The following is a 26,514-nucleotide window of genomic DNA, read 5'->3' on the forward strand; positions in this document are numbered from 1 at the left end:
ATGAAATGGAAAAAAAAAAAAAGACATTTAAACTACTTTTCTGAATAAGAACAATCTACTAAACAAAAATCTTTATTTGCATATGAAGGCTAACATTTGAATATCTATTTTATTAAATACAGCAACATAAACAGAATTCAATAAAATGCAGGAAATTAAGTTAGATTTTATTTGCCCAGAATAAAATCTAAAATATATTTGTTAGAACAAACTCCCTAATAAGGTCTTATTTGATTGTCCTTTGCTTGTTGTGTGGTGGAGAAAAACTGACATTTCAGGTAAATTAAGTTCTGATTAATATGGGTTTTACTTTCTGAAATTACACATCTGAATTTCAAGATTGGAAGCCTTGGGCATGGATATTATGCTAAATAAAAGTTAATGGGTGGGCATAAGGATTTAATGTCAGGATACCTTTTGCTGAATTGAGTAACCTCCCACTTACGCTCAGATCAAATTCTTGTAAACCATTAACATAAAACTCTGTGAAATATATCTTTTCTCCAAAGAAATCCAATTATGCTCACAAATGTTAGTTTCACTTAGCCTTTTAGCAACCCTGAAAGAGTCAGATATGACATGACAGAGAATTACATTGTTTTTTATCAATTCTCCAATCCTCAGAACTGTCTTAGAATTACTATTACCATCACTTTCCATGGTGACATGTCAAGTGTTGCCTTATTTTGAGGTCACTCCCACTGCCACCACCCAAACACTTATGTTTTATCTTAGAGACTATAGTTTACTCTGCTGCCCTTTACTCTTCCCTGTATCCCCACTTCAGTTTAAATTCTACAAATTGGCAAGTGTATTCTAACCACCATAGGCTCTCAACACATACTTACTGGTTGGAAAAGGGAAAAAGGGAAGAAGGAGAAAAGAAGGGAAGAAGTCAATAAAATTAGTGTGTATTCTGCCCCACCCCTCACCAGTTGTCTTCCTCCTTATTTCTCATACCAGCCTAGCACCCATCCTAAGTCACATGACCTCAAATGCATCAGGATTTTATTGGTTCCCCCCAATTTTTCAACCTACTTTAGAAAGAATCAGTGTAATAAATGGAAGAGTCAATGCAGATACCTAAGAACCCCCAAATTAATTTTATTCCCTCTCTTCCCATTTTTACTTTTCCTTTCTTTGGGCATCTTCCCCTGACCTACATAAATTCTGTCGGTCTCAAAATCAAAACTCTGTCTCAGTTCTAGATCCCCTCAGTCTATGCTTTCTATTTCATTCTCAATCAACATCCTCCAGCCACTTTTTCTGCTTCTTTGCTTCCCATTACTTCTTCAAACTATTATAATCATAATTCAACTCATCTGATTTCTAAGAAATTGAGTGTACCTCTTATATGACATTTCTATATTTAACACTGTGGGCTATTCCCTTGTCAAACTCCTCTTGGGTTGCATGATTCCTTATCTTGGAATACTGATTCCAAACACTCCTGTCTGTCACACCCACTAGGTATCTTCTTGATAGGATCCATTAGACATTTAAACTCACAAGATGACCCCTTTTGGCATCAAATTCAGTTAGAAGGACACAAAACAGGAAACCATGTTTGTCAGTAGATAGTTGGCTTAAATGACAGCTCCTAAAGATATCCATGTCCTAATCCCCAGAACATGTGGTGTGAATATGTTACCTTTAAAGACAAAAGGGACTTTGTAGATTTGATTAAGGATTTTGAGATGGGGAGAGTATTCTGAATTTATCTGCAATCACTAGGGTCCTTATAAGAGAGAGAGGCAAGAGCATCAGAGTCAGAGAAGGTAAGGTGACAGCAGAAAAAAGGAGGAAGAAGGAAATATGACAACAGGAGAGGAGTCACTGAAGATGTTATGCTGATGACTTTCAAAATAGAGGATAGGGCCATGAGCCAAGGAAAACAAGGAGTCTCTACAAGTTGGAAAAAAAACAAGGAAACAGATTTTCCCCTAGAGCTTTGAGAGGGAACACAGATCTGATGATGCACTTTGGACTTCTGATATCTAGAACCAGTATATATTATTTTAAGCTATTAAATTGGTGGCAATTTGTTATAGCAACAAGACATAAAAAGTATTAGACACTCCTCTTCCGCAGAGGTACCCTCACAATCTACACAGCAATATATGCAACTGATGAGGACTTTCTATTTCAAGTCTAAGACACTGTAGCTGACAGCATGGCATATAAATATATATATGATCCTCCCAAGCTATTCTTTTTGGTGCTTCAGATGACAACTCAAGGATAAAAGAATGAGACTTATATGGGTGGGCAGAATATCCACTTTGGCTTAGAAGCCTCATGCCCAACTAAAATCAACATCTTATGCAAGAACTCCATAAACATAGTTTTCAGGGTCCCTCCAAGGAACAAACACAATTACAGGAATCTTCACACTCAGGGAAGCCCAAAGGTATGGCTTTTCCTCAAGTACTTATGATTTATTTATACTGGTCTATTTGTGGTTTTCTAATTAGTAAGGGAACAATTTTACCACAAGCAATGCTGTCTACCTTTATGAGATATCTAAAAGTACAGTGTTACAAAGTAAACAAAGTCATTTTTTTTAATAGTAGAAAATGGCTTTGTTAATCCTTTATCCATCCCCTAGTTAGGCTACTCTGTACTCTGTACAGAGTACTCTGTACTCTAGTTAGGCTCCCTTAATTGTAAGGAATCACTAAAGCTAGTTCAAAGAGGAAAGATGAATATTAGCACGGCACACAATTTGATGACAATTCAAGAATAAAGCCTTACAGAAAGAGACCAGAACTTGAAAGCAGTTCGATATATCAACAAAAATTTGTGAAACTTTATGAAAGCCAGTGTTTTGTCAGCTCTTCTACAACCATCTGCTTTTCTCCTTTTCCTACTAATAAGCATATTATTCGTGTCTGGTCTGTACAGGCAGCTCATGACTCAAAATGGCCCCACTTACAAACTTACATCTTTTATGACCTTTCTTATGGTAATTAAGAGTGTCACAGTAAAACTAGTATTTAGGATCATTAAATTAATTCCAAGTCAGCTGATGCTAAGCCAATTCAATAATCAGAAAATATGAGAGGCTGATTCATAAATGATGCAAGGGAAAAGGGAACTGGGAATTACTCCTAACCAGATTGATGAACCAACAAAAGTCACCCCATGTACATATTCTTTCCCCATCTTACAGACAAGGGCACTAAGGCTGAGAGAGATTAAATAGTTCATCCAAAATCAAAAAACTAGCAGTGACTTTTTCAGGCCCCTTCCAAGTTTACTGAAGGCTTGATGATACAGTAGGAAATAAAACATGTAAATACAAATCTCAGGCACAGCAAGAAATTGCCTAATGTGACAGTAGGTAGAACTTTTGAATGACGACATGGCCCTTCCACTAGTAACTGTTCTGGATTCCTCTGACCTGGCTAGTTTCTCACTCATTGCAGGCTGCACCAGTTGGTGCCAAATTCAGGATCACCATGGTAACAAACAAGTAGAGGAGAGCTGTAGCCACTTACAGCTTACTCATATCCTTATTTCATATATACTTTGCATTGCTTCTTTGTTGGTTTGGTAGCAATCTGAAGCAAAAGCAATTTAAGTCATCAATCATTCTTGCCCACTTCTTAAGTTAGATTAGACTTTGTGGTCTGGTCTGACTCTACAGCTTGCATTTTTTCCCTTTTTTCTCACCATGCTAGGCATTACACCTCCAGGACTACTCGTTTTATAACTAGAAGTCTTTACCTTTTGACCACTTTTATCCATTTTGCCCACCCACTCCCCCTTGCCTCTGACAACCACCAGTCTGATCCTTGTGTATGTGAGTTCAACTTTTTTTAGATTCCACATATAAGTGAGATCATACATTGTTTGTTTTCCTCTGACTTATTTTACTTAGCATAATACCCTCAAAGGTCCATCCATGTTGTCAAAAATGGCAGTATTTCCTTCTTTTTTTTAATATTTCATTGTGTACATATACCACATCTTATTTATCCATGCATCCATCCATCCATCCATCCATCCATCCATCCATCCATTCCTCCATTAACACTTAGTTGTTTCCACATCTCAGTAGTGTAAATAATAGTGTAATGAACATGGGGGTACAGATATCTTTTCAAGTTAGTGTTTTCATTTCCTTTGGATAAGTACCAAGAAATCTAATTGCTGGATCCTATGTTAGTTCTACTTTTAACTTTTTGAGAAAGCTACTTATTGTTTTCCATAGTGGGTGTACCAATTTACATTCCTACCAACAGTGCATAAGAGTCCTCTTTTCTCCATATCCTCACTACCACTTGCTATTTCTTGTCTTTTTGATAATAGTCATTCTAACAGGTGGGAGGTGATATTGTGGTTTTGATTTGCACTTCTCTGATTAGTAATACTGAGGCCTTTTCATATACCTATTTCCCATCAGTATGTTTTCTTTGGAAAATATCTATTCAGATCCTCTCCCCATTTTTAATTGGATTTTTTTTTTGTTATTGAGTTACATGGGTTCTTTATATATTTTGGATATTAACCCCTTATCAGATATATGACTTGCAGATATCTTCTCCCATTTGGTAGGTTGTGTTTTCATGTTGCTGATGGTTTCCTTTGATGAAGAGTAGCTTTTAGTTTGATACAGTCCTACTTGCTGATTTTTGCTTCTGCTGCCTTTGCTTTTGGTATCAAATTTAAAAAATCATCAGCAAGACTGATGTCAAAGAGTTTACTGCACACATTTTCTTCTAAAATTTTTATGGTTTCAGGTCTTACATTCAAGTCTTTAATTCATTTTGAGTTGATGATTGTGAATAATGTAAGTTAGTGGATCCAGTTTCATTCTTTTGCATATGGCTGCTCAGTGTTCCTAACATAATGTATTGAAGAGAATGTCCTTTCACTAATGAACTGAAATATGTTCTTCACTTCTTTGTTGTAAATTAATTGACCACATATGTATAGATTTCTTTCTGGGCTATTTTGTTCCACTGGATTGTGTTTATTCTCATACCAATACCACAATGTTTTTTAGTACTATAGCTTTGCACTATACTTTAAATCGGGAAGTATGATGCCTCTACCTTTTTCTTCTTTTTCGAAATTGCTTTGTCTACTTGAAAATTTTAGGATTGTTTTTTCTTACGTGAAAAATGTCATTGGAATTTTGATAGGGATTGCACTGAATCTGTAGATTGCTTTGGGTAGTGTGGTCATTTTAACAATATTAATTCTTCCAATCCATGAGCACAGAATATCTTGCCATTTATTTGCGTTTTTCAATTTCTTTCAATAATGTCTTACAGTTTTCAATGTACAGGTCTTTTACCTCTGTGACTAAATTAATCCCTAGGTACTTTACTATTTTTTAATGCAATTATAAATGGGATTTTCTTAATTTCTCTGACAGTTACTAGTGTGCAGAAATGCAGCAGATTTTTGTACACTGATTTTATATCCTGTACCTTTACTGAATTTGTTTATTAACTCTAACAGTGTTTTGGTAGAGTCTTTAGGATTTTCTATATATAATGTTATGTCATCTGCAAATAGAGACAGTTCTACTAACAGCTTGTACTCTTAAATACTGTGCTAATTGTCTTCCATTCAAGAGTGATTTCCTTATTATTTACACAATCTTTGGAAGCACCCGATTTTAAATTGGTTTGTAACTGATTTTAAAACAAGTATCCAACAAGACTATTTAACAAGGCCATCACAAATACCCAGGAAATCAAGTTATTGCACATTCTGACATAATTACTATATATTAAACACCAATAGGTTCACCTGATTGGAGGTACAAAAATGAAAATAATTTTTTTTAAGTTTTATTTATTTGGGGGGGGGGAGGAAGGGAGGGAGAGAGAGGAAGAGAGAGAGAATACCAAGCAGGCTCTGTGCTGTCAGTGCAGAGCCCAATGCGGGCTCGATCCCACAAACCGTGAAATCATAACCTGAGCCGAAATCAAGAGTCGGATGCTTAACTGACTGAGCCACCCAGGTACCCCTAAAAATAATTTTGTGTTATCTTCAAATTGAAATAGATGAACAGCTCTAGAGAAACCATATTACAGGAAAAAGCTCTGAAGATCAGTTACTGTAATTTTGTTAAGGTTATTATTGTTTACAATAATAAATTAAGTATATTATCATGTAAAATTCAGCTTCATAGGTCATATCAACATTTATCTTTATTTTTAATTAATTGCTTTCACTTACTCTTTAATATTTCACTTATTTATATTGATGAATTTGACAACATAGTATAATATAATCACTACACTAGAATTCAAGCATTATGTCTGCTACTACACAGCTGTTGACCTTAAACATCACATTACCTCTCAAGAACACATTTTTTTCATGGACAAAATAAAGGATTTCTCCAGACTTAATTATTTTGGTCTTTAAAGACAATTTTTATCCCCAAAATTTCAAATATGAAAGATCTTGAAGATGTAAAAAAAAGTTTTATGGTAAAAAGATTTGAAAGAAAGAAAACTGTCACTGTTCGTAGATTCATGGGTACTAAAAAAAGAACATTTATAGTCAAATTATTAAAATTAATACAGTTCAATAAGTTGCTGGAACAATATACTAAAGCCAACTGCATGTGCAACAGAAAAAAATATATTTCTTAAATAGTACCATTTACAGTATCAACAACAAAAAAATAAGACAACTAAAAACTACCAAAAATGTTTATGGTGAAAAATTAAAAATTACAAAACTTAGTTGAAAGCTGTTAAACATATAATTATATGCAAATATACCTTATGTAAAAATTAAGATTTAATGCTATAAAGAAGCCCATTCTAAATTAATCTAAAATTCACTGCAATGCAAATCAAAATCCCAACAGTTTTAAGAACTTGGCAAGCTGATTCTAAACTTCAATGGAAGAAACAAGACCCAAGAATAGCCAAGATGATTCTAAAAAAGAACAAAGTCAAGGAAATCAAGTTACCAGATAAGAAGTTAGTGTCTGTAACAAAAACATTGTGGTATTGATTTAGGAATAAACATCTCTTGCTTCTTTGACATCCCAAACCTTCCTATCTATTTACAAATCGGTAAAGAAATATCCCCTTTGTTCTATAAAATCCTTCGCAGTCTTCTTAGTCTTTCAAATGGTTTCTGATTATTATTTAAACATTAAGAGCATGATAGCAGGAGCCAAAATGCCCTTTTACCCTTGTCACTATTCTCCTTAGGGCACATTTCAACTTCTTAACTATTCTAAATGTTTCCCTATTCAAGATATTATACACTTTACCAGGAACATCATGTGGAGTGGCAGACAGATCAGCTGCCAACATGAGAATAAAATGACAGGTTGTTAAGAATATTTAAGTATCTACAGTCAAACACTATTATTTATATTTTTACAGAGTATACAAGAAAAAACTGTTGGGAAGTGACAGGAGACAAGAAGCAGAACAATCAAAGGCATGAGTTAATATTACTTTGACAAAAATTACGATAAAATACTGCAAATTATTTACAAAGCACATTTACTATAGTTCCAGTCCTTTTGTTCATAAAAAATTAGGCAAAATCATAAAATAAAAATAATAACAGAATAAAATTTTAAATATATATTTAGAAAATTGTATACATTAATTGTAATTTTTTTTAAAGCATTCAAGTGACTTCCCTATATAGAGTACTCTACAACGTTCTACACAATGACACAAAGGAAAGAAAGATATATGGGTAGGAAAAAAGGGTACAGAGGACATTAAAGTGTTTTAGGTGGGATTAAAACAAATAGAGAAATGAGAGTGATTAAATATTATGTAGTAGATGTTGTAATGAATCTACAAATGAACACAGTAAATTGGAATTAACAAAGCAGTAAAGACTGAAGGCTGGTTAAAATTTTTGGATTTTTCAGAAAGGCAACAGAGAGTCACTGCAGGTTTTTGATCGTGGGAGTGAAAACATGAAAGCAGTGTCTGAGAAAGAATCCTAACAGCTGTGTGTAGGATGATTTGGAGGAAGAAAGAGACTAGAGACAGGGAATAAACAGCTACAAAGCTGTTGAAGTACAGAAACATGTATTATAACTACAAAGCATGATGATGTACAGAAGCATGAAGTACGTGATGCATCAAATAATGAAGATGAAGACAACATAAAAACTATGGAAAAATATGTAAATGAGGAAATAGGAGAGGCATTCCTTGCATTTAATAAATTAACTATTTTCAGAATACCTCAGTACTACATTCAACATGTAGATATAGATTTTTTAATTTAATAAGGTATTAAATGATCAGTGTGCATAATAATACCAACCTCTATTGGATTGGCATAAGAATAAAATTAGATGTTATCAAAAGAATTCCTTAACTGTAAACTATAAATACTAACTGCTGCAATTTTTTAGGGAGGTGACAGTTGTAATATAATGGAAATGATCCAACCATAAAGTCAAAAGATCTGAATTCAAATTCTTGTTCTATTATTTAATGCTAACTTTAGTGGACCCTAATCAAGTCATTTAACCATTCTGAGTAACTATTTTTATTTTTTTCTCTTTTTTATTCAAGTATAATTAACATACAGTGTCATATTAGTTTCAGTTATACAATATGGTGATTCAACAATTCTATACATTACTCAATGCTCATCATGATTAAGTGTGCTCTTGAATCTCCTTCACCTATTTCACCCATCGCCTCACCCACCTCCCTCTCGCAAACCACCAGTTTGCTCTCTGGTTTTTTGTTGGTCTCTTTTTTTCTTTGTTCATTTATTTGTGTCTTAAATTCCACATATGAGTGAAATCATATGGCATTTGGCTTTCTCTGACTTATTTCACTTAGCATTATACACTTGAAATACTTCCATGTTCCTGCAAACAGCAAGATTTCATTCTTTTTGATGGCTGAGTAATAGCTCTGTGTGTATGTGCGTGTGCAAGTTCATGTGTGTATATACACCACTTCTTTATCCATTCATCTATGGATGGACACATGGGCTGCTGTTATATCTTGACTACTGTAAACAATGCTGCAATAAACATAAGAGTGCAGATATCTTTTCAAATTAGTATTTTTGTTTTCTTTGGGTAAAAACCCAGTAGTGCAATTACTAGATCATTTGGTAACTCTATTTTTAATTTTTCAAGGAACTTCCATACTGTGTTCCACAGTGACACCAGCTCCCATTCCCACCAACAATGCATAAAGCTTTTCACCACATCCTTGCCAACACTTGTTACTTCTCATGTTTTTGATTTTAGCCACGCTTACAGCTGTGAAGTGATATCTCATTGTTTTGATTTGCATTTCCTTGATGATTAGAGAAGTTGAGTGTCTTTTCATGTGTCTGTTGGCCTTCTGTATGTCTTTTTGGAAAAAAAGTCTGTTCATGTTGTCTGCACATTTTTACATTGGATTATTTGTGATTTGGGGTTTTGATGTTGAGTTATATGTTTTTTATATATTTTGGATATTAACTCCTTATCAGCTACATCATTTACAAATATCTTCTCCAGTTAATAGGTTGCCTTTTGTTTTGTTGATGGTTTCCATCACTGTTTATTTTGGTGTAGTCCCAACAGTTTAATTTCACTTTTGTTTCCCTTGCCAAAGGAAGCATAAATTAGAAAAATGTCCCTATATTTGATGTCAAAGAGATTACTGCCTATGTTTTCTTCCAGGAATTTTATGGTTTCAGGTCTCACATCTAGATCTCTAACTGATTTTGAGTTTACTTTTGTGTATGGTGTAAGAAAGTAGCAATTTTACTCTTTTGCATAGAGCTGTCCAGTCTTCCCAGCACCATTTGTTGACGAGATAGTCTTTTTCCCATTACATATTCTTGCCTCTTGTTGTAAATTAATTGACCACATAACTGTGGGTTTATTTCTGAGATTTCTTTTTTTTTTAAACTAATAATTTATTTTTTATCTATTTGATTATTTTCAATAATCTGGAAGCTATACTAGTATTTATCTTATTAAATTTCACTTTTTTTTCAATATATGAAATTTATTGTCAAATTGGTTTCCTATTTCTGAGATTTCTATTCTGTTCCACTGATCTGTGTCTATTTTTGTGTCAGTACCATACTGTTTTGATTACTACAGCTGTGTAGTATATCTCAAAACCGGGAATTGTAGTATTTTTGGTTTTGTTCTTTTTCAAGATTGCTTTGGTTAATTGGAATCTTTTGTTGTTCCACATAAATTTTAGGATTATTTTATTATTTCTTTGAAAAATGTTGTTGGCATTTTGATAGAGACTGCATTATCTCTGGATTCTTTGGACATTTTAACAATATTGGTTCTCCCAATCCACGAGCATGGCATATCTTCTCATTTGTTTGTATCATCTTCAATTTCTTTCATCAACATTTTATAATTTTCAGAGTACAAGTCTTTCACATCCTTGGTTAAGTTTATTCCTAGGTATTTTGTTCTTTTTGTTTGATGCAATTATAAATGCAATTATTTTCTTAATTTCTCTTTCTGCTACTTCCTTATTAGTGTACAGAACTACAAGATTTCTGTATATTGATATTGTATCCTGAAATTTTATTACATTCATTTATCAGTGCTAATTTTGTATATAGTATATAGTATATAGTATATAGTATATAGTATCATATCATCTGCAAATAGTGAAAGTTTTAATTCTTCTTACCAACTTGGATGCCTTTTATTTCTTTTTCTTGTCTGACTACTGTGGCTAGGTTTTCCAGTACTATATTTAATAAAAGTGGTGAGGGTGGACATTCTTGTCATGTCCCTAATCTTAGAGGAGAAGCTCTGTTTTTCACCACTGAGTACAATGTTAGCCATTGGTTTTCCATACATGGTCTTCATTATGTCCAAGCATGTTCCATCTAAACCTACTCTGTTGAGGATTTTTAACATGAATGGATGTTGTACTTTGTCAAATGCTTTTTCTGCATCTACTGAGATCATATGGTTTTTATCCTTTTTCTTGTTAATGTGATATATCACATTGATTTGCAAATACTGAACTAGCCTTGCATTCTTGGAATAAATCCCATCTGATTATGGTGAATGATTTTTTAATGCATTTTTGGATTTTGTTGAGGATTTCTACATCTATGTTTATCGTAGATAGTGGACTATAGTGTTTTTTGTTGTATTGTCTTTATCTGGTTTTGGTGTCAAGGTAATGCTGGCCTCACAGATTGAACTTGGAAGCTTTCCTTTCTCTTCTAATTTTTGGAATAATTTGAAAAGAATAGGTATTAACTTTTCTACATATTTTTTAAGGATTTTATTTTTAAGTAATCTCTACAACCAACATGGAGCTTGAACCCACAACCTTGAGATCAAGAGTTGCACACTGCACCTGAGCCAGCCAGATACCCCTTACCTCTTCTTTAAACATTTGATAGAATTCACTTGTGAAGCCATCTGGTCTTGGACTTTTGTTTGTTGAGAAATTTTTAATTACTGATTTGATTTTGATTGCTAGTAATCTGTTTCTTCAATATTTCTATTCCTTCCTGATTCAGTTCTGGAAGGTTACATATGTCTAAGAATTTATCCATTACTTCCAGGTTGTCCAATTTGTTAGCATATAATTTTTCATAATATTCTCTTATAATACTTTGCATTTCTGTGGTGTTGGTTGATTTTGTGTGTGTGTGTGTGTGTGTGTGTGTGTGTGTGTGTGTGTGTTTTAAGTAATCTTTACACCCAACACAGGGCTTGAACTCACAATCCTCAGGTCAAGAGTCACATTCTCTACCAACTGAGCCGGCCAGGCACCCCTGTGGTGTTGGTTGTTATTTCCCCTCTCTCATTTCTGATTTTGACTCTTTTTTTTTTATTATTATTATGAGTCTGGCTAATCAATTTTGTTGATCTCTTCAGCTCCTGGTTTCATTGATCTGTTCTATTTTGTTTTGTTTTTAGTCTCTGTTTCACTTATTTCTGCTCTCATCTTTATTATTTTCTTCCTTCTACTGGTTCTAGATTCTTTAGGTGCAATGTTAGGTTGTTTGAGATTTTTCTTGCTTGTTGATGTAGGCCTATATTACTATAAACTTCCCTCTTAGAATAGCTTTTGCTGCATCCCAAAGATTTTGGACCATTTGTCTCCATATATTTTTTTATTTCCTCTTTGATTTCTTGGTTGACCATTTAATATACATTAAAAGTAATTACTGACATTGCCATTTTGTTACTTGTTTATGGTTGTTTTTGTATTTCTTCTCTGTTCCTTTCTTTTCTTGCTCTCTTCTCTTGTGGTTTGATGGCTTTCTTTAGTGATACGCTTGAATTCTTTTCTCTTTATTTTTTGCATATGTATTATAGGTTTTTGGTTTGTGGTTACCATTGGTTTTTATATAACATCCTATGCAGATAGAGGTCTAAATTAAGTTGACAGTTGCTTAAGTTTGAACCCTTTCTAAAAAGCACTAAATTTTTACTCTCCCTCCCGTCATCATATATATATGAGGTCATACTTTACATCCTTTTATTTTGTGAATCCCTTGACTGATTTTTATAGCTATAATTGATTTCACTGCTTTTATGCTTCAAACTCTGTACTTGTTTTATAAGTGATTAATCCACTACTTTTATTATGTTGGAATTTACCCATAATATTTTTCCTTTCCTAATTTTTTTACTGAGTAACTATTTTTAATATGTAACGCAAGCAAAAAACAATCTCTCATAAAGGCCTCAAGGAATAATGAAATAAGTCATTAATTATAAAACCCCCAATGTAGTATCTGAATTATTGTGTACAGTGAATATGTGTTGCAGTGAGTATGGAGGAGGCCAGAAATATGGGTACATTTTGTCTGACCTTACTGGAGAGAAAGCCACAAGGATTTTCAAAGAGCCATAATAACCGTGCCCTTCTCCATATTATGTTAATGAGTAACTGTACAAGAAAATCTCTGAAATAACTTATTAATGATCCATCTTTGAAAATGCCCTCTGATGTACAAGATCTAATCCACAGCAGTTTAAAAAGTAACAGTCAAAAGTCATATAACCAATGACTTTAAAACCCACAATAATAGGCAATTCATGATTTTTTTTCTATCTTAGGTTACAGATACATTACCAAAATTCACATTTCTTTTTTTCTTTTTTAATTTTTTAATGTTTATTTATTTTTGAGAGAGACAGAGTGTGAGCAGGGAGAGGCAGAGAGAGAGGGAGACACAGAATCTGAAGCAGACTCCAGGCTTGAGCTGTCAGCACAGAGCCTGATGTAGGGTTCAAACCCACGAGCTGTGAGATCATGACCTGAGCCGAAGTCAGATGCTTAACCGACTGAGCCACCCAATCGGCACCCTACCAAAATTTACATTTCTACTTTTACCATTTTTTATTTTAAAAAGGAGTAAAACAGGACAAGGGACCGCCAAAACAGCACATCCCAAGGGAATGTAAATAGTGGTAAGGCAGGGAATAAGTAAAGTTGAAGTTAATTTGTCTTAAGTAAGACCCTTACAGACTTCTATCTGATAGAAAGAAATGAATTTGAAGTTGCCTGGTGAGATCACCCCACCAATGGATCCCTAAAGTAGGAATTAGGGAATAGTTTATAAAATTGACTACAGAGTACTTTTAGCTCAATGCAGTGTAGGAAACAAGACATAAAGGGAATATGAGGGGCACCTGGCTGGCTTAGTCGGTAGAGCATGCAATTCTTGATCTTGGGGTTGTGAGTTCAAGCCCTAAACTGGGTGTAGAGATTACTTAAAAAAATAAAATTAAAAAACAAAGGGAATATAAATAAGCAGTTTCATACACATTTCCTTTCTAGCCTAGACCAACCAGGTTTCACTTAGCTAGTAGTCTTTAGCACACTTTTCATTCATTCATTCATTCATTCAGTTCTGTACAATACACTAAAGAAGGCACTCTGAGGAATACAAACAGTATGAGAACCAGCACTGAAGAAATAAGATCAATACATACAAAAAACTGGCATGACAAAAGTATGAATAAAATATATTTATGAAAAAAGGGCCAAGAAAGCTCTAGGGAGTGTATAAATTGAATTTGGGCATAGGAAAACTAGAAAGAGGAAGAAAAGAACTATAGGTGGAATGACCAGTGTAAGGCAGTGACAGAAGCCAATACAGGAACTTACATGAAGGAAGTGGCTGGAGCATAAGGGATGGAAATTAAATTATGAGAATGTCAGATTTGGAACCAGATTGCAAAAGCCTTAAGTACCAGCATAGGGGACTTGAATTTTATTTTGCATAAACTAAGAGTTTCTGAATAAGGGGAGATGAAGAAAAAGGTTTAAATTAGGAATAATTAATAATTAATTATTCCTAATTAAATTAGGAATCTCACATAATGATGAAAATATAGAGTAAAGGGAAAAAATGGAGTCAGAAAAGCTGCTGGATTTATTTATACACATAGTTTATCAGATAGGGACCATTTCAAAAACTCATACCCACCAAATTAGTAGAGCTAAATCATATTTTAAGAAAAATTATTTATACATGTAACTCTACATAAAGTTAATCTTATGCACTCAGCCAACAAGGGGGGGGAGGGGGGAAGCAGACCTCGCCCACCCTAATACTCCATGCATTCAGTCTCCAAAGTAAACATGAGATGGGAGATACGACTCTACATCATCTCTGTCAGTCTCAATCTCCATATGCCTTACAGCATGAGCATCATAATTCTATGATTTTTTTAATGTTTATTTTTGAGAGAGAGAGAGAAAGACAGAGACAGAGAGAGAGACAGAGAGAGACAGAGTGTGAGCAGGGGAGGGGCAGAGAGAGAGGGAGACACAGAATGTGAAGCAAGCTCCAGGCTCTGAGCTGTTAGCAAAGTCAAACACGGGGCTCAAGCTCACAAACCGTGAGATCATAACCTGAACTGAAGTCGGACCCTTAACTGACTGAGCCGCCCAGGCACCCCATAATTCTACTATTAAGGAGATGTATACTTTCACATAACATATCCCCTAATCCTAAGTAAACCATTTTATCAAGTGCTCCACTAAAGAAAAGGAAAACAGTTATCTGCACTAGCACTGGAGGGAAAACTGGCTGTTAGACTTGATGGAATACTATATTGTACTTTATGTGCTATTTCAGAAACTTTCGAGAATAATTTGGCTCAATTTTGTTTCACATGCTGAATTTAGGATCTAACCTCTGCATAATGCCTTTTCCCTCCCTCATCTTAAGCATATTAAGCATACTAGAGGTAGCAAAACAGAGATTTAGTCCAAAACAATTATTTGAGGGCAGAAAATTTCCCGAAAAAGTGAATGTTTAAGGAAGTTAAAACCAGGCAAATAAAAACAAAATTTCTGAGGGCAGGTAAGGTTACAGAAAGCATGGACAAAGAACAAAACACCTGTCCTCCATGCTATGAACTTCGCTATGAAAATGACAATAACATGTCTTTTTATTTGCTCCCATAACCATTAAAATCCCTTACCCTGCGTCAATACTTTAAAATATTATTATAAAATTCCTACAACCTATTTATTAAAATTTCTTTTGTAACAGACTAATATTTGCTAAAAACTAAACTAACTACAATTTAGGAAACAGAAGTGTTTTTATTTTTGAAGTACAAACTTGTGTGTACTTTGCCTGACTGATAAAATATTTCCAAGTCACTTGTTTACTTATTCAATACCTACTGAGAACCTACTATGTGTCAGACACTGTGCTAGACCCTAGAAGTACAAAATGAAATAAAATATAATCCATAGTCCTTTCAAGGAGTTATAATCTAATGAGGGAGACATACTATAACTGGTATAATCATGTTAGGATAAAAGTATACACAGGATACCATAGAAGCAAAGAAGGGGGTCAGGAAATGCATTTTTAAAGAAGTATGAATGTGAATTTGGAAGGTCAGGTATAAATTAAATCTGTGCTTCCTAAACTTGATTGTGCATCTGAACCACATCTAGAGCTGATATCTAGGCCTCACTTAAGACTTAGGGAAGTAGAATCACCAGGGGTGGAGCCAAGAAACCTATATTTTTAACCACAAGAGATTCAGAATCACAGCCAGGTGTTGGTAGTAGTGAGCCAGAAGTACTGACAACCATTCGAGGCACAGAGAATGGCTCAGTATGGCCAGAATGTGTGAAGTACAGACAGAAGATCAGAAAGAAATCAGAACAAGAGTAGTGACATCACTAATGTTATGTTTCAAACAGGACCTATGGAATTGATGATGTGAACTTCCAAAATAAAAGGCAATCACCTGTGTCATGTATTTCAGCAAATGACTTGTGACATGAACTAATTTCTTACTGAAGAACATGGGAAAACTAAATACAAATACCCTGCATTTCAAGACAAAGGTAAAATACTGCTTTGAAAAACAAATGAAAAAAAACAAAAACGAAACAGAGCTCTACTCATAGTATTTATTAAATGTAATGACCACTCATTTTTCTCAGCATGCATACCTAGAAAATGAACAGAAGTCATGATAATATTTTCTTAACTGAAAAATGTTACATACTGTATAAAAATAAATTCAAACTGTAGTTTGAAATTCAAGCTTTAAGTGCTTGCTTCAGCAGCACATAGACTAAAATTGGAATGATACAGAGATTAGCACCTCCCCTGTGCAAGGATGACACACAAATGAAATTCAAGCTTTAAAACTAAAAACTCTTCTTAATGATTTTAAGTTTCTAAACTGTTATAATAATTTGTTACTTTCTAAAGAATTTACTTAGAAATATCTTTTTTTTTTAGTGTATTTATTTATTTTGAGAGAGAGAAAGCAGGGGAGGGGTGAAAGAGAGAGAGAGACAGACAGACAGACAGACAGAGAGAGAATCCCAAGCAGGCTCTGCTGACAGCATGAAGCCCAACATGGGGCTCAATCCCACAACCTGTAAGATCATAACCTGAGCCAAAATCAAGAGTCAGATGCTTAACTGATTGAGACACCCAAGCACCACAGAAATATCTTCATATTTAATCCCAGGTAGGAGTAAAGTAAGATAAGTCATTAATAAGAGTAATATTCTCCATAACTAAGAATACTCACCATAAATAGGCTAAAAGCCAAATTGAATATTATATATTAATCTGTTTATAAAATAATAAATGGTTTAAATCCTCAATTCATTCCCCCAAAAAGACATCATAAACAGAGGTAGATATGTAATCATGTGAAACAGGAACAAGCTTTTAAATTAAAAAAATTTTTTTAACATTTATTCATTTTGGAGAGACAGAATGCAAGTAGGGGAGGGGCAGAGAGAGAGAGGGAGGCACAGAATCAGAAGCAGGCACCAGGCTCTGAGCTGTCAGCAGAGAGCCCAACACAGGGCTCAAACTCACGAACTGCAAGATCATGACCTGAGCTGAAGTCGGAACCTTAACCGACTGAGCCACACAGGCACCCCGTGAAACAGGAACAAGCCTTTAAAGAACATCCTTCAGAAACCCAGGCACAAACCTACCAATTATAGTATATAAAACACATTTTACAGTTATATTCTATTTTTTAAAAGTCCTTCTAAATCTTACTTGGACCATTTAAACATATCATAATAACCTAGAGACCAGACAAAGATTCATTTATCAAAGTGGTAACTATTGCCAAACTATGCATAGTAACTCCTGGAGGAGCACACAGGGTATAGAGGCAACAGCAATCAAAGCCAAAGGACTAACCACATAGCCCTATTAGAGGAGAACCAGTTAATAAATTATAATTGGCTAATTACAAGAATAATATAGCAAACCATTCTTTCTCAGACTTAATGTACTTTTTTAAATGGTAATATTATCAAGTTGCCTTAATTTTCAGATGAAATACAGGAATTAAATTATACTTTTTGTCAGCTTCCTAGGCTAACATGATCTATTTACAGAGAATGTACTCTATCTTTGTTTCCTGAGTCACTCACTGCTTCCTTTTTGCTCCCGCAGCACTTTGCATGTATCTCTATTTGCTTTTTATTGCAAGTATTGGAATCTTGCAAAGATGGTACTATTATCATCATGGAATAGCTGAAGAAACAGGCTTAGCATGATGCAGTCACTTAATGAAAATCACCACTAACCCCAGATATCAAACTCAGATCTGTCTGGGTGCAAAACTCTTTCTATACTGCTTCAAAGGTAGAAAGGTACACAGGACTAAATAAATCAAACCCAAATAACTGAATTGATTGCAGTTCCTTCTATAACTAGTAGAAGCTATTGGTGGTAGCAGAAACAGCTCTATCATATCTGACAGATGAAATGTAGAGAAGAACGTGTATCTGGGGGTGGAGGCGCAGGGTTTTGCCCGGTATCTGAACCACCTCATGTAATTAGGAAATACTGTACCTCACTTTATGAGTCTTTATAGAAGGCAGGGTCCATCTCCATTTATAGAAGCTAACAATGCCATACAGTCATTCTTCCTGTCACCTCATCAGCATGAACACAGGCACTTAATCCATGCTCTGCCAATATGACATTTCCACCAAGAACTCTAAATTAAAAGCTAGAGATAGTAACAACCTAGGACAGGACAGGTTGGATTTTAGCAGCAGACAGCAGCAGCAACGTTAAGTTTCCAAAGGTAATGGTAGCAGCTATGCAGTAGCTGAGTCTAGCCAGCAATTTGTGGCAGCAGTATTGTCACTGTTTTTCGTTTTTTTTTAATTTGTTCTTTAAAGTTTATTTATTTATTTTGAGACAGGTAGAGGCCATGCAAGTGGGAGAGGGACACAGAGAGAGGGAGACAGCGAATCCCAAGCGGGCTCCATACTGTCAACATGGACAGGGCTCAAACTCACAAACCTGTGAGATTATGACCTGAGCCAAAACCAAGAGTCAGATGCTTAACCAACTGAGTCACCCCGGCGTCCCATTACTGGATGGTTTTATGCCATGATTTCCAGATGTCTTTTCTGCTCCCTAGCCTAACATGTTCCTGACTTACAGCTACATACAACTTTCTCAGCAATTTGGTGAACTCATCAATATGATTTCAGTAAATTACTTTTCTACTTGAAATAGTCAAAATTGTCTTCTGTTGCCTACAATTAAAAACCCAGACTAAAGCATTTAATAATAAATGAAACTAAACAACTATACTTTATCAAATCTTTTTACCTTAGTATTGATTGTTGTTTTATATAATTTGCCATTATGATCTTAAGTAACAGCTCTTTATAAATGATGGTATGCTCTAACAACATAAAAAAAATACCTCAGCTTTCTTTACCTTTTCCAAAGCAACACAAAAACGCAAAAATGGTAACAACTGTCCAAGGGTAATTTTCACTGAGGTTCAGAGTTAAGCTTTATTAAGAATTCTTACCTGTCAGGGATACCTAGCCTCTTGACACTTCTATAAACAGAAAGAGTATTTGCAACATGTCGATAATTAAACCAGAACCGGGATGTACATACCTAAAGAATTAAAAGAAACATATTATTATGAATCAAAATAAGCCACTGGATTACAGAATTATTTCTCTTTAAGTAGGATTCAGAGATGCCTAAAAAAAGAGTGTATCATAACTTAGGCTTATAAACAGCAAAGCATATAAATAATTGCCAAGAAAACCAATCCCTCTAAAGAGAAGTCTTTCATAACTGCTATTAAATAAAAAGACCATTCAGTTCAAGAGAAAACAAATCTTTGGGTGATTTAATTAAATACCGAATCAACTTAGTTACTCGCAATTTATGTGATTCTATAATGTTCCTATGTCTAAAAGGTTAAATTCTTTACAATCAAAGGCAATGTCCATAATCTCTTCACAAAATAGGAAAGAAAATTAACTATCTTGGGTTATATAATATTCCTTTCACTCTGAATTGCTGCCTATTTTTAGTTATGAAAAATGTTAGACAACATACAAAACAATTTTATATGCATATAAGAGAATACATCATAAAGAAGTTGTTGAACTGAACAGATAACGAGAAACAATCCAAACAAGTTTTACATTAAAAAAAAAAAAAAAACTGGTGGTGCCTGGGTGGCTCAGTCAGTTAAACGTCCGACTTCAGTTCAGGTCATAATCTCGCAGTCTTGTGAGTACAAGCCCCACGTCGGGCTCTGTGCTGACAGCTCAGAGCCCAGAGCCTGCTTCAGATTCTGTGTCTCCCTCTCTCAGTCCTTCTCCCACTAGCTATTTCTCTCTCTCAAAAATAAAACATTAAAAAAAAAAACTGATTCCTAAAAATGATATCAACGGTACTAGAAAAATCTAATGCCATGTCTCAAAAATCAGTCCTCTTGAAAATCCATTCCAAAGGAAGCATACCTACCCCCCAAGCTCCCACCCTACCTCCGACCACAAGCCTCTGTGATTAGTAGGTATAATGACAGCTTTGAGAATAGCATAAATGTTCCTGCCCCTGCAAACAGAAAGGAACCTCAAGATTTTTTTTTATTAAAACAAATTTTCAACCTGGAATCCAATAAGGAAATGACTAAAATTTTTGACTACATTAAAATGTAAAATTCCATGTTTCAAAAGTACCATAAAGTCCTAACTGAAATGAAAAACTTGAAATAACCAGGGGCACCTAGGTAGCTCATTTGGTTGAGCGTCTGACTTCGGCTCAGGTCATGACCTCATGGTTCATGGGTTCAAGCCCCGTGTCAGGCTCTGTGCTAACAGCTCAGAACCTAGAGCCTGCTTTGGATTCTGTCTCCCTCTCTCTCTCTCTCTGCCCCTCCCCTCCACTCTCTCTCTCTCTCTCTCTCAAAAATAAATAAATGTAAAAAAAAATTTTTTTTTAAACTTGAATTAACTACAGCTCAAGAAAAAGTGAACATCCCAATTTTGAAAAATGGGAAAAGGAGAGCAAAACATTTCATAGTAAAGGTATTCAAAATGGACATTATAACTCTTAGAGATGCTCAACTTTTATCATAACTTTAAAAACATAAACTGAATTGATAAGTAAAAGTCTATGACAATGCATGGTATTGGCTATTGTGAGGGGAAATGAATAACTCATATCCTACTGTTGAGAATGCAAACTAAAATAACCGTTCTAAGAGGGTAATTTGCAACATATATCAAGTTTGAATATTTATCTTTTTTTAAAAAATGTTTATTTTTGAGAGAGAAGGGTAAGCAGGGGAGGGGCAGTAAGAGAGGGGGTCAGAGGATCCCAAGCAGGCTATGTGATCAACAGAGAGTCCTATGTGGGGCTAGAATTCACGAACCATGAGAACATGACCTGAGCTGAAGTCCGATGCTCAACCAACTAAGCCAGCAGGCACCCCAAATATTTACCTTTTGATTTAGCTTATGTAAGTAAGCAAAAATATGTACTCAAGAATTTTCACTATGACATTGCCTATTCTAGCAAATATTGAAATCAAAAATCTAGAAACAAAATCACTACCCATTAGTAGCAAGAGATCAAGTACATATTCCCTAACTTGAGCAGAAATAGTTTAAATAATTTATATCTGCATTAGTCATAATAAACACCACTATATTCAGTGCATTTTACCATACCCAAAAGGCTTTTTTCAGCTATTATAGTATTTAATGAGCATAAACCTAAGAAACTGTCCTCGTTTTCACCAGCAAGTTACTAAACATGAAATTAAAGTGGCAAAAGAGAAGGGACCAGGTAATACCAACTTAATGTAAATTATTCATATTCTCAAAATGAGATACCAAAAAAAAAAAAAAAAAGCCAGTGGTAAAAGAGCAAGGGATATGATCCATTAGTCTTTTGAAAAGGACAGAGAGGTAGACATAAACGTAATAATATGCACTGGAAATTTCTAAAAGAATACACAAGAAAATGATAATAGCGATCATGGAGAATAAAAATGGGAGTAAGAGGGGGTACAATGATTTTTCAGTTTACACCCTTCCTCATTGTACTTTTTTTAAACCATGGGTAAGGATTATCATTATAACATTTTTTTATTAAACAGAAGCAAAAATAATTTACTCAAAGCAGGTCTTGAAAATAAAATGGAATCCAATTTTCCTTGTATTTCCCTCTGGTGGCAAAAGTTTCTCAGTCATAGTATAAGGCCAAAGGGGCATTCCATTTACCTCTGATCATTTAGTCAAGACGAAAAACAAATTAACTCAAACTGGTAGAGGAAAACATATGTATTTTTAAAATATGAATGATGAACCACTGAAAAAAATGCATGCTTAGTACTTTCAACTTGACTCTGGTCAAATTTCATGATTTTCCATTTAAGAAAGCACAATTCAGGGCGCTTGGATGACTCAGTCAGTTGAGCATCCAACTCTTGATTTTTGGCTCAGGTCATGATCTCTTAGTTCATGGGTTCAAACCCTGCATTGGGCTCTGAGCTGACAGCACAGAGCCTGCTTGGCATTCTCTCTCTCTCTCTCTCTCTCTCTCTCTCTCTCTCTGTCCCTCCCCCCTCTCTCAATAAATAAACATTTAAAAAAAGGAAAGCACAATTCACTGAAGTCTCACTTTACTAAGTCTGAGTGAATGTGTGAAATATCGCACACAATGTGAAACTGCAATTGTTGTGAAATGCTCTGTAATAATTCTGTCATTCTCTATTTCTCATCTGAGATCCAAGTTAGTGCAATTGAAGAGGGGCTCACAGAGGTTTCCCAGACAAGGAAAGCCTCCATGTGTGTGCAGTATAAGCTAATAGGTTCATATTCTAAAGGATGAGCCCTTTGGCAATTAGTTGTCTACACATAGGCAGTTATTCTCTTTTTAAAGAATTCCCATGGAAAGACTAGTCATTGAAGAGCCCTTGGTTTCCTGTAGAGCAAGTTATCCTCTCAAATTGGTAGATCATGGCCTGCCTCCTGCTAAGTCTTCCCCTCTTTTAAGTGGTCACCAAAAACCTGTTTCCTCATCTTAATCAGCTTTTGTTCAATTCTTTCATAAAATCTCTTGTGAGGGATAGTATAGAGGAGGTGTTCTTTCTTGGAGAACAATAAAATAACCCATAAACCCACATTAGGCTGTCCCATTTAATCACAATACAATTATGTATAGCAACTATAATCACTTTTATTTACTTTTAGCAACCTGTAGATAATTACATACTTTAATGAAACTATTCTCAAACTTACAAGGCCCCAGACATTAAGAGTCTTCCTTTGGCCTTAGTAAAGGTAATTATAATCTTACATGTTTGTCCTGCATTTCAGTTGAATTCCTCCACCCACCTCCTTTACACTTCATCTGAAATCCCACAATTCATGGTTCTCAGTTTTCCTCCTTTCCCAACATGAGTTACTGGCTTTGAAATGCAGTACTGTTATCTGCCCCCCACTTCCTTTTTCACAAAAATTTGCTTCCTTTCTTGCCTCTCTATTTCCTCATTGTTTCTTTCAGTCAACTCTTCTATACATTTTTTTCATTAAGTCAAATTCATTCTATCTTCTAATCATGTAAATGTCATTAAATAAATCCCCCCCAGAGAAACTACTATCCAAATACTTTCCAAATACAGGAAAAACAAAATTGATTATGTGTATTCTATTTTTTGCTTTTTATTTTTTTAGAGAGAAAGAGAGTGAGGGCCAGGGAGAGGGGCAGATGGGGGGGGGGGGGAGAGAGAGAGAGAGAGAGAGAGAATGAATGAATGAATGAATGAATCCCAAGCAGGCTCCACACTCAGTACAGAGCCTGACGCACAGCTCAATCCCATGATGCTGGGATTATGACCTGAGCTGAAATCAAGAGTTGAACCCTCAACCAACTGAGCCACCCAGGCACCCATACATGTATTCTGTTAGGAAAATTAAAAATACAAATTTATAAATCCAGATAAATTAAGATGGTAATTCACACCAAGAAAAATAAAAAGGACAAAAAAGAAAAATAGGCCAATAAACAAACCTTACTAAGAATCAAAAAAATTCAAATTAAAACAATTTAATTTGTTACCCAGCAATCAAAGACAAAAGGCAAAAGTTAATAATACAGAGTTGTCTTGGGATTAGAAAAAAAGAGGTAAAGCACTTCTGAAGAGCAATTATGTTCCATAACTTCCTAGCCTTATGGCTTAAGAATTTATCCTAAACAGAAAATCAGTCAAGTTCACAAAGGTGTATGTATAAGGCTACCCAACATAGCCTTGTTTAAAATAAAACTTTAGAATCTAAATGCTCATGAACTAGAGATTCTGGTACATTAAAATAGAAAATATTTATTTTCTTTTCTAATAATATTCTATTACTAAAATAGAAAATAATACAGCCTTTGGAAATGATTACGCATCTCTTTATTGGCAGGGAAAGATCTCCAAGATATACTGCTACTGGGCTGCAAAATAACAGTGATAAGATGACCCCTGTAACTTAAAATCGTTTATCTTTATGCTTATATTTGAAGGGAAAGAAGGTTAGAAGAATTCCATCAAAATGTTAATGCCAGCATGTGTGGGACTTGAAGGTATTTTCTCTGTCTTCCTTGTTTTTCAAATTAAGATTCACATAACATAAAAGTAATCTTTTTTTTCTTTTCTTTTTTGTTTTGTTTTTTGTTTTTAGAGATAGAGTGTAAGCAGGGGAGAGGAGCAGAATGAGAGAGAGAGAGAGAGAGAGAGAGAGAGAGAGAGAGAGAGAATCTCAAGCAGGCTCCATGCTCAGGGCAGAGCCCAATGAGGGGCTTGATCCCAGGGTTGTGGTCAGGGATCATGACCTGAGCCAAAATCAAGAGTCAGATGCTCACTGACTGAGCCACCCAAGTGCCCCTAATCTGTCCTCTTCTAAACTTTTCTGTATAATTTGAATTTTCTACAATGATTATTTATTTTTCTAGACAAAAAAAAAAAAGATAACTAAAAAAATAACCTAAGTAGAGAGTATCTAATATCACAGATAAGAAATACAGTGGTATCCAGCTGGCTCAGGAGGTAGACTTTCTAACACTTGATCTCAGAGTCATGAGTTCAAGCCCCACACTGGGCATGGAGTCTACTTCAAAAAAAAAAAAAAAGGAAAAAGAAATACAATTACTAGTTTCCATTATTAAAATGAATCTATATTTTATAAAATATTTCCTTTAACAATAGTATTTAATTTATTCTTATATTTATTTACACATCACCACTTGACAATATATTGAAGGCACAGAATATTATTAGTTGACACAGTCAACTTAAAATATAGCCAAATCAAAATAAGGAATTTTTTATAAGATATGAGAAAATAAAAACTTTTTTTCAAAAATCTGATTCACAAAATTTCTCAGACACGTATCTAATGTGAATAGCTACATACTTACCAAAACAGCCCAGTTGTTTGTATGCCCACTTCTAAAGAACTGTTCTGTTTGATCCTACAAGTCAAATAGCAAATATATTAGAAAAGCCACATTTCTGAGAATAAAAAAGTTAAGATTCATGAAGTCTTTACAGTTACAATGACAGTAAATTATCATCATGCAAATTTATAAAGGTTCTAGTATTTGACCTTATGAAGGACAAAAGTTTCATTTTTTTTGTTGGGGGCATTGTGGAGGGAGTTGCTTGTTTTTAAACAATGTATCTCGAACGCAACCAGCTCTTCCTCATTCCTCAGCTTCTAGTTTTTCAATTCAGTCTTCAAATTGTGAATGACTTATTTTCATGCCTTGATTATACACTTAATAATTAATACGCTTCTTGTTGAAGTTTCATTAATTATTTCCTCCTATTCTGTACTGGATGCTTCCAATTACTTTATATGAACACATCACTACATCTGATTGAGTACGTTCTCTAGCATGCTGCCATGTACCATTTCACTAATCTGTTAAAGTCTGAACTATATTTGCCATTGTGGAACATTAAAAACCTCAATATCCAATAGTATCCAGATACTTAAGGAACACTATGTTTATTATATATTAAAATAATAGTGAATATAAACTTTAATGACCCCAGATCTACTACCAACCAGTACTAATTACTAAAAGAGTCATACTTCCTGGATTCAAATCTGGGCCCTATTATTTACAAGCTGTAAAAGCTTAGGAAAGCTTCTCTGTGCCCATAGTAATATTACCTGACACACAGAAGGTAGGAATGGTGACTGGAACATAGAAATTGCATAACTAACTTTAGCTGTTCTAATTTTCAGCTGGCAAGAAAACTGCAGGGAGAATAAAATAAATTCACTCAAATGTGTCATACATACACACACACACACACACACACATCTTTTTTAAACCTTTCTCAACAGCTGCCTAGATGCTAAAGAAAAAATGGGCTACAATGGATTAAAGCATTAGTTTAAAAATTTGAAGATGTGGGCTTTAGCCCAGGTCCTATCCCTCACATGGCTGTGAGACTGGCGTAAGTCACTTAGCTCTTTAGACTTGACTTTCCTCATGTAGAAAGTAAGAGTTGACCCAATAATCTCAAATGTCCCTTCTACCTGAAAATTCTTACATTATTAAGACTTTAGTGAAAATTTTGTTATGGCAAAACTCTTTTGTGATTGTTTAGACAATATAGGCACTGCAAAGTTATTCATTCTACATATGAGTGGAGCACCTATCATGTGCCACGTACATGTAATGTATAGTGATATAAAAAATCACTAAATAACATGCTGCTTTCTCTGAAGAATCCCAGAG

The 26,514-nt window shown here is 34.6% G+C and overlaps 1 protein-coding gene, 1 long non-coding RNA gene and 1 other non-coding gene across 4 annotated transcripts in view; 1 reads left to right on the forward strand and 2 right to left on the reverse strand.

Moving 5' to 3' along the window:
* The window catches only part of PIGK (phosphatidylinositol glycan anchor biosynthesis class K), a 120,353-nt gene that overhangs the window by 91,667 nt on the left and 2,172 nt on the right, over positions 1-26,514 (reverse strand). Inside the window, exons 2-3 of one of the 2 annotated variants that reach the window (XM_027058836.2) lie at positions 25,180-25,233; positions 19,277-19,368 (exon numbers count right to left, since the gene is read on the reverse strand). In XM_027058836.2, the coding sequence (XP_026914637.1) occupies positions 19,277-19,368; positions 25,180-25,233 (146 nt within the window). The remainder of the gene's footprint in view (positions 1-19,276; positions 19,369-25,179; positions 25,234-26,514) is intronic. The other variant, XM_053214259.1, reaches the window with a different exon arrangement.
* Positions 3,992-10,560, reverse strand: LOC128313895 (uncharacterized). The gene is made up of 2 exons (XR_008294973.1): positions 10,029-10,560; positions 3,992-9,880 (listed from the first exon to the last, which is right to left on the reverse strand). It is a non-coding gene; the product is annotated as an uncharacterized LOC128313895 (long non-coding RNA).
* LOC113599648 (U6 spliceosomal RNA) lies at positions 16,511-16,614 on the forward strand. The gene has a single exon (XR_003420566.1). It is a non-coding gene; the product is annotated as a U6 spliceosomal RNA (small nuclear RNA).

This window comes from Acinonyx jubatus, chromosome C1 (genome assembly GCF_027475565.1).
Source record: "Acinonyx jubatus isolate Ajub_Pintada_27869175 chromosome C1, VMU_Ajub_asm_v1.0, whole genome shotgun sequence".
NCBI lineage: Eukaryota > Metazoa > Chordata > Mammalia > Carnivora > Felidae > Acinonyx > Acinonyx jubatus.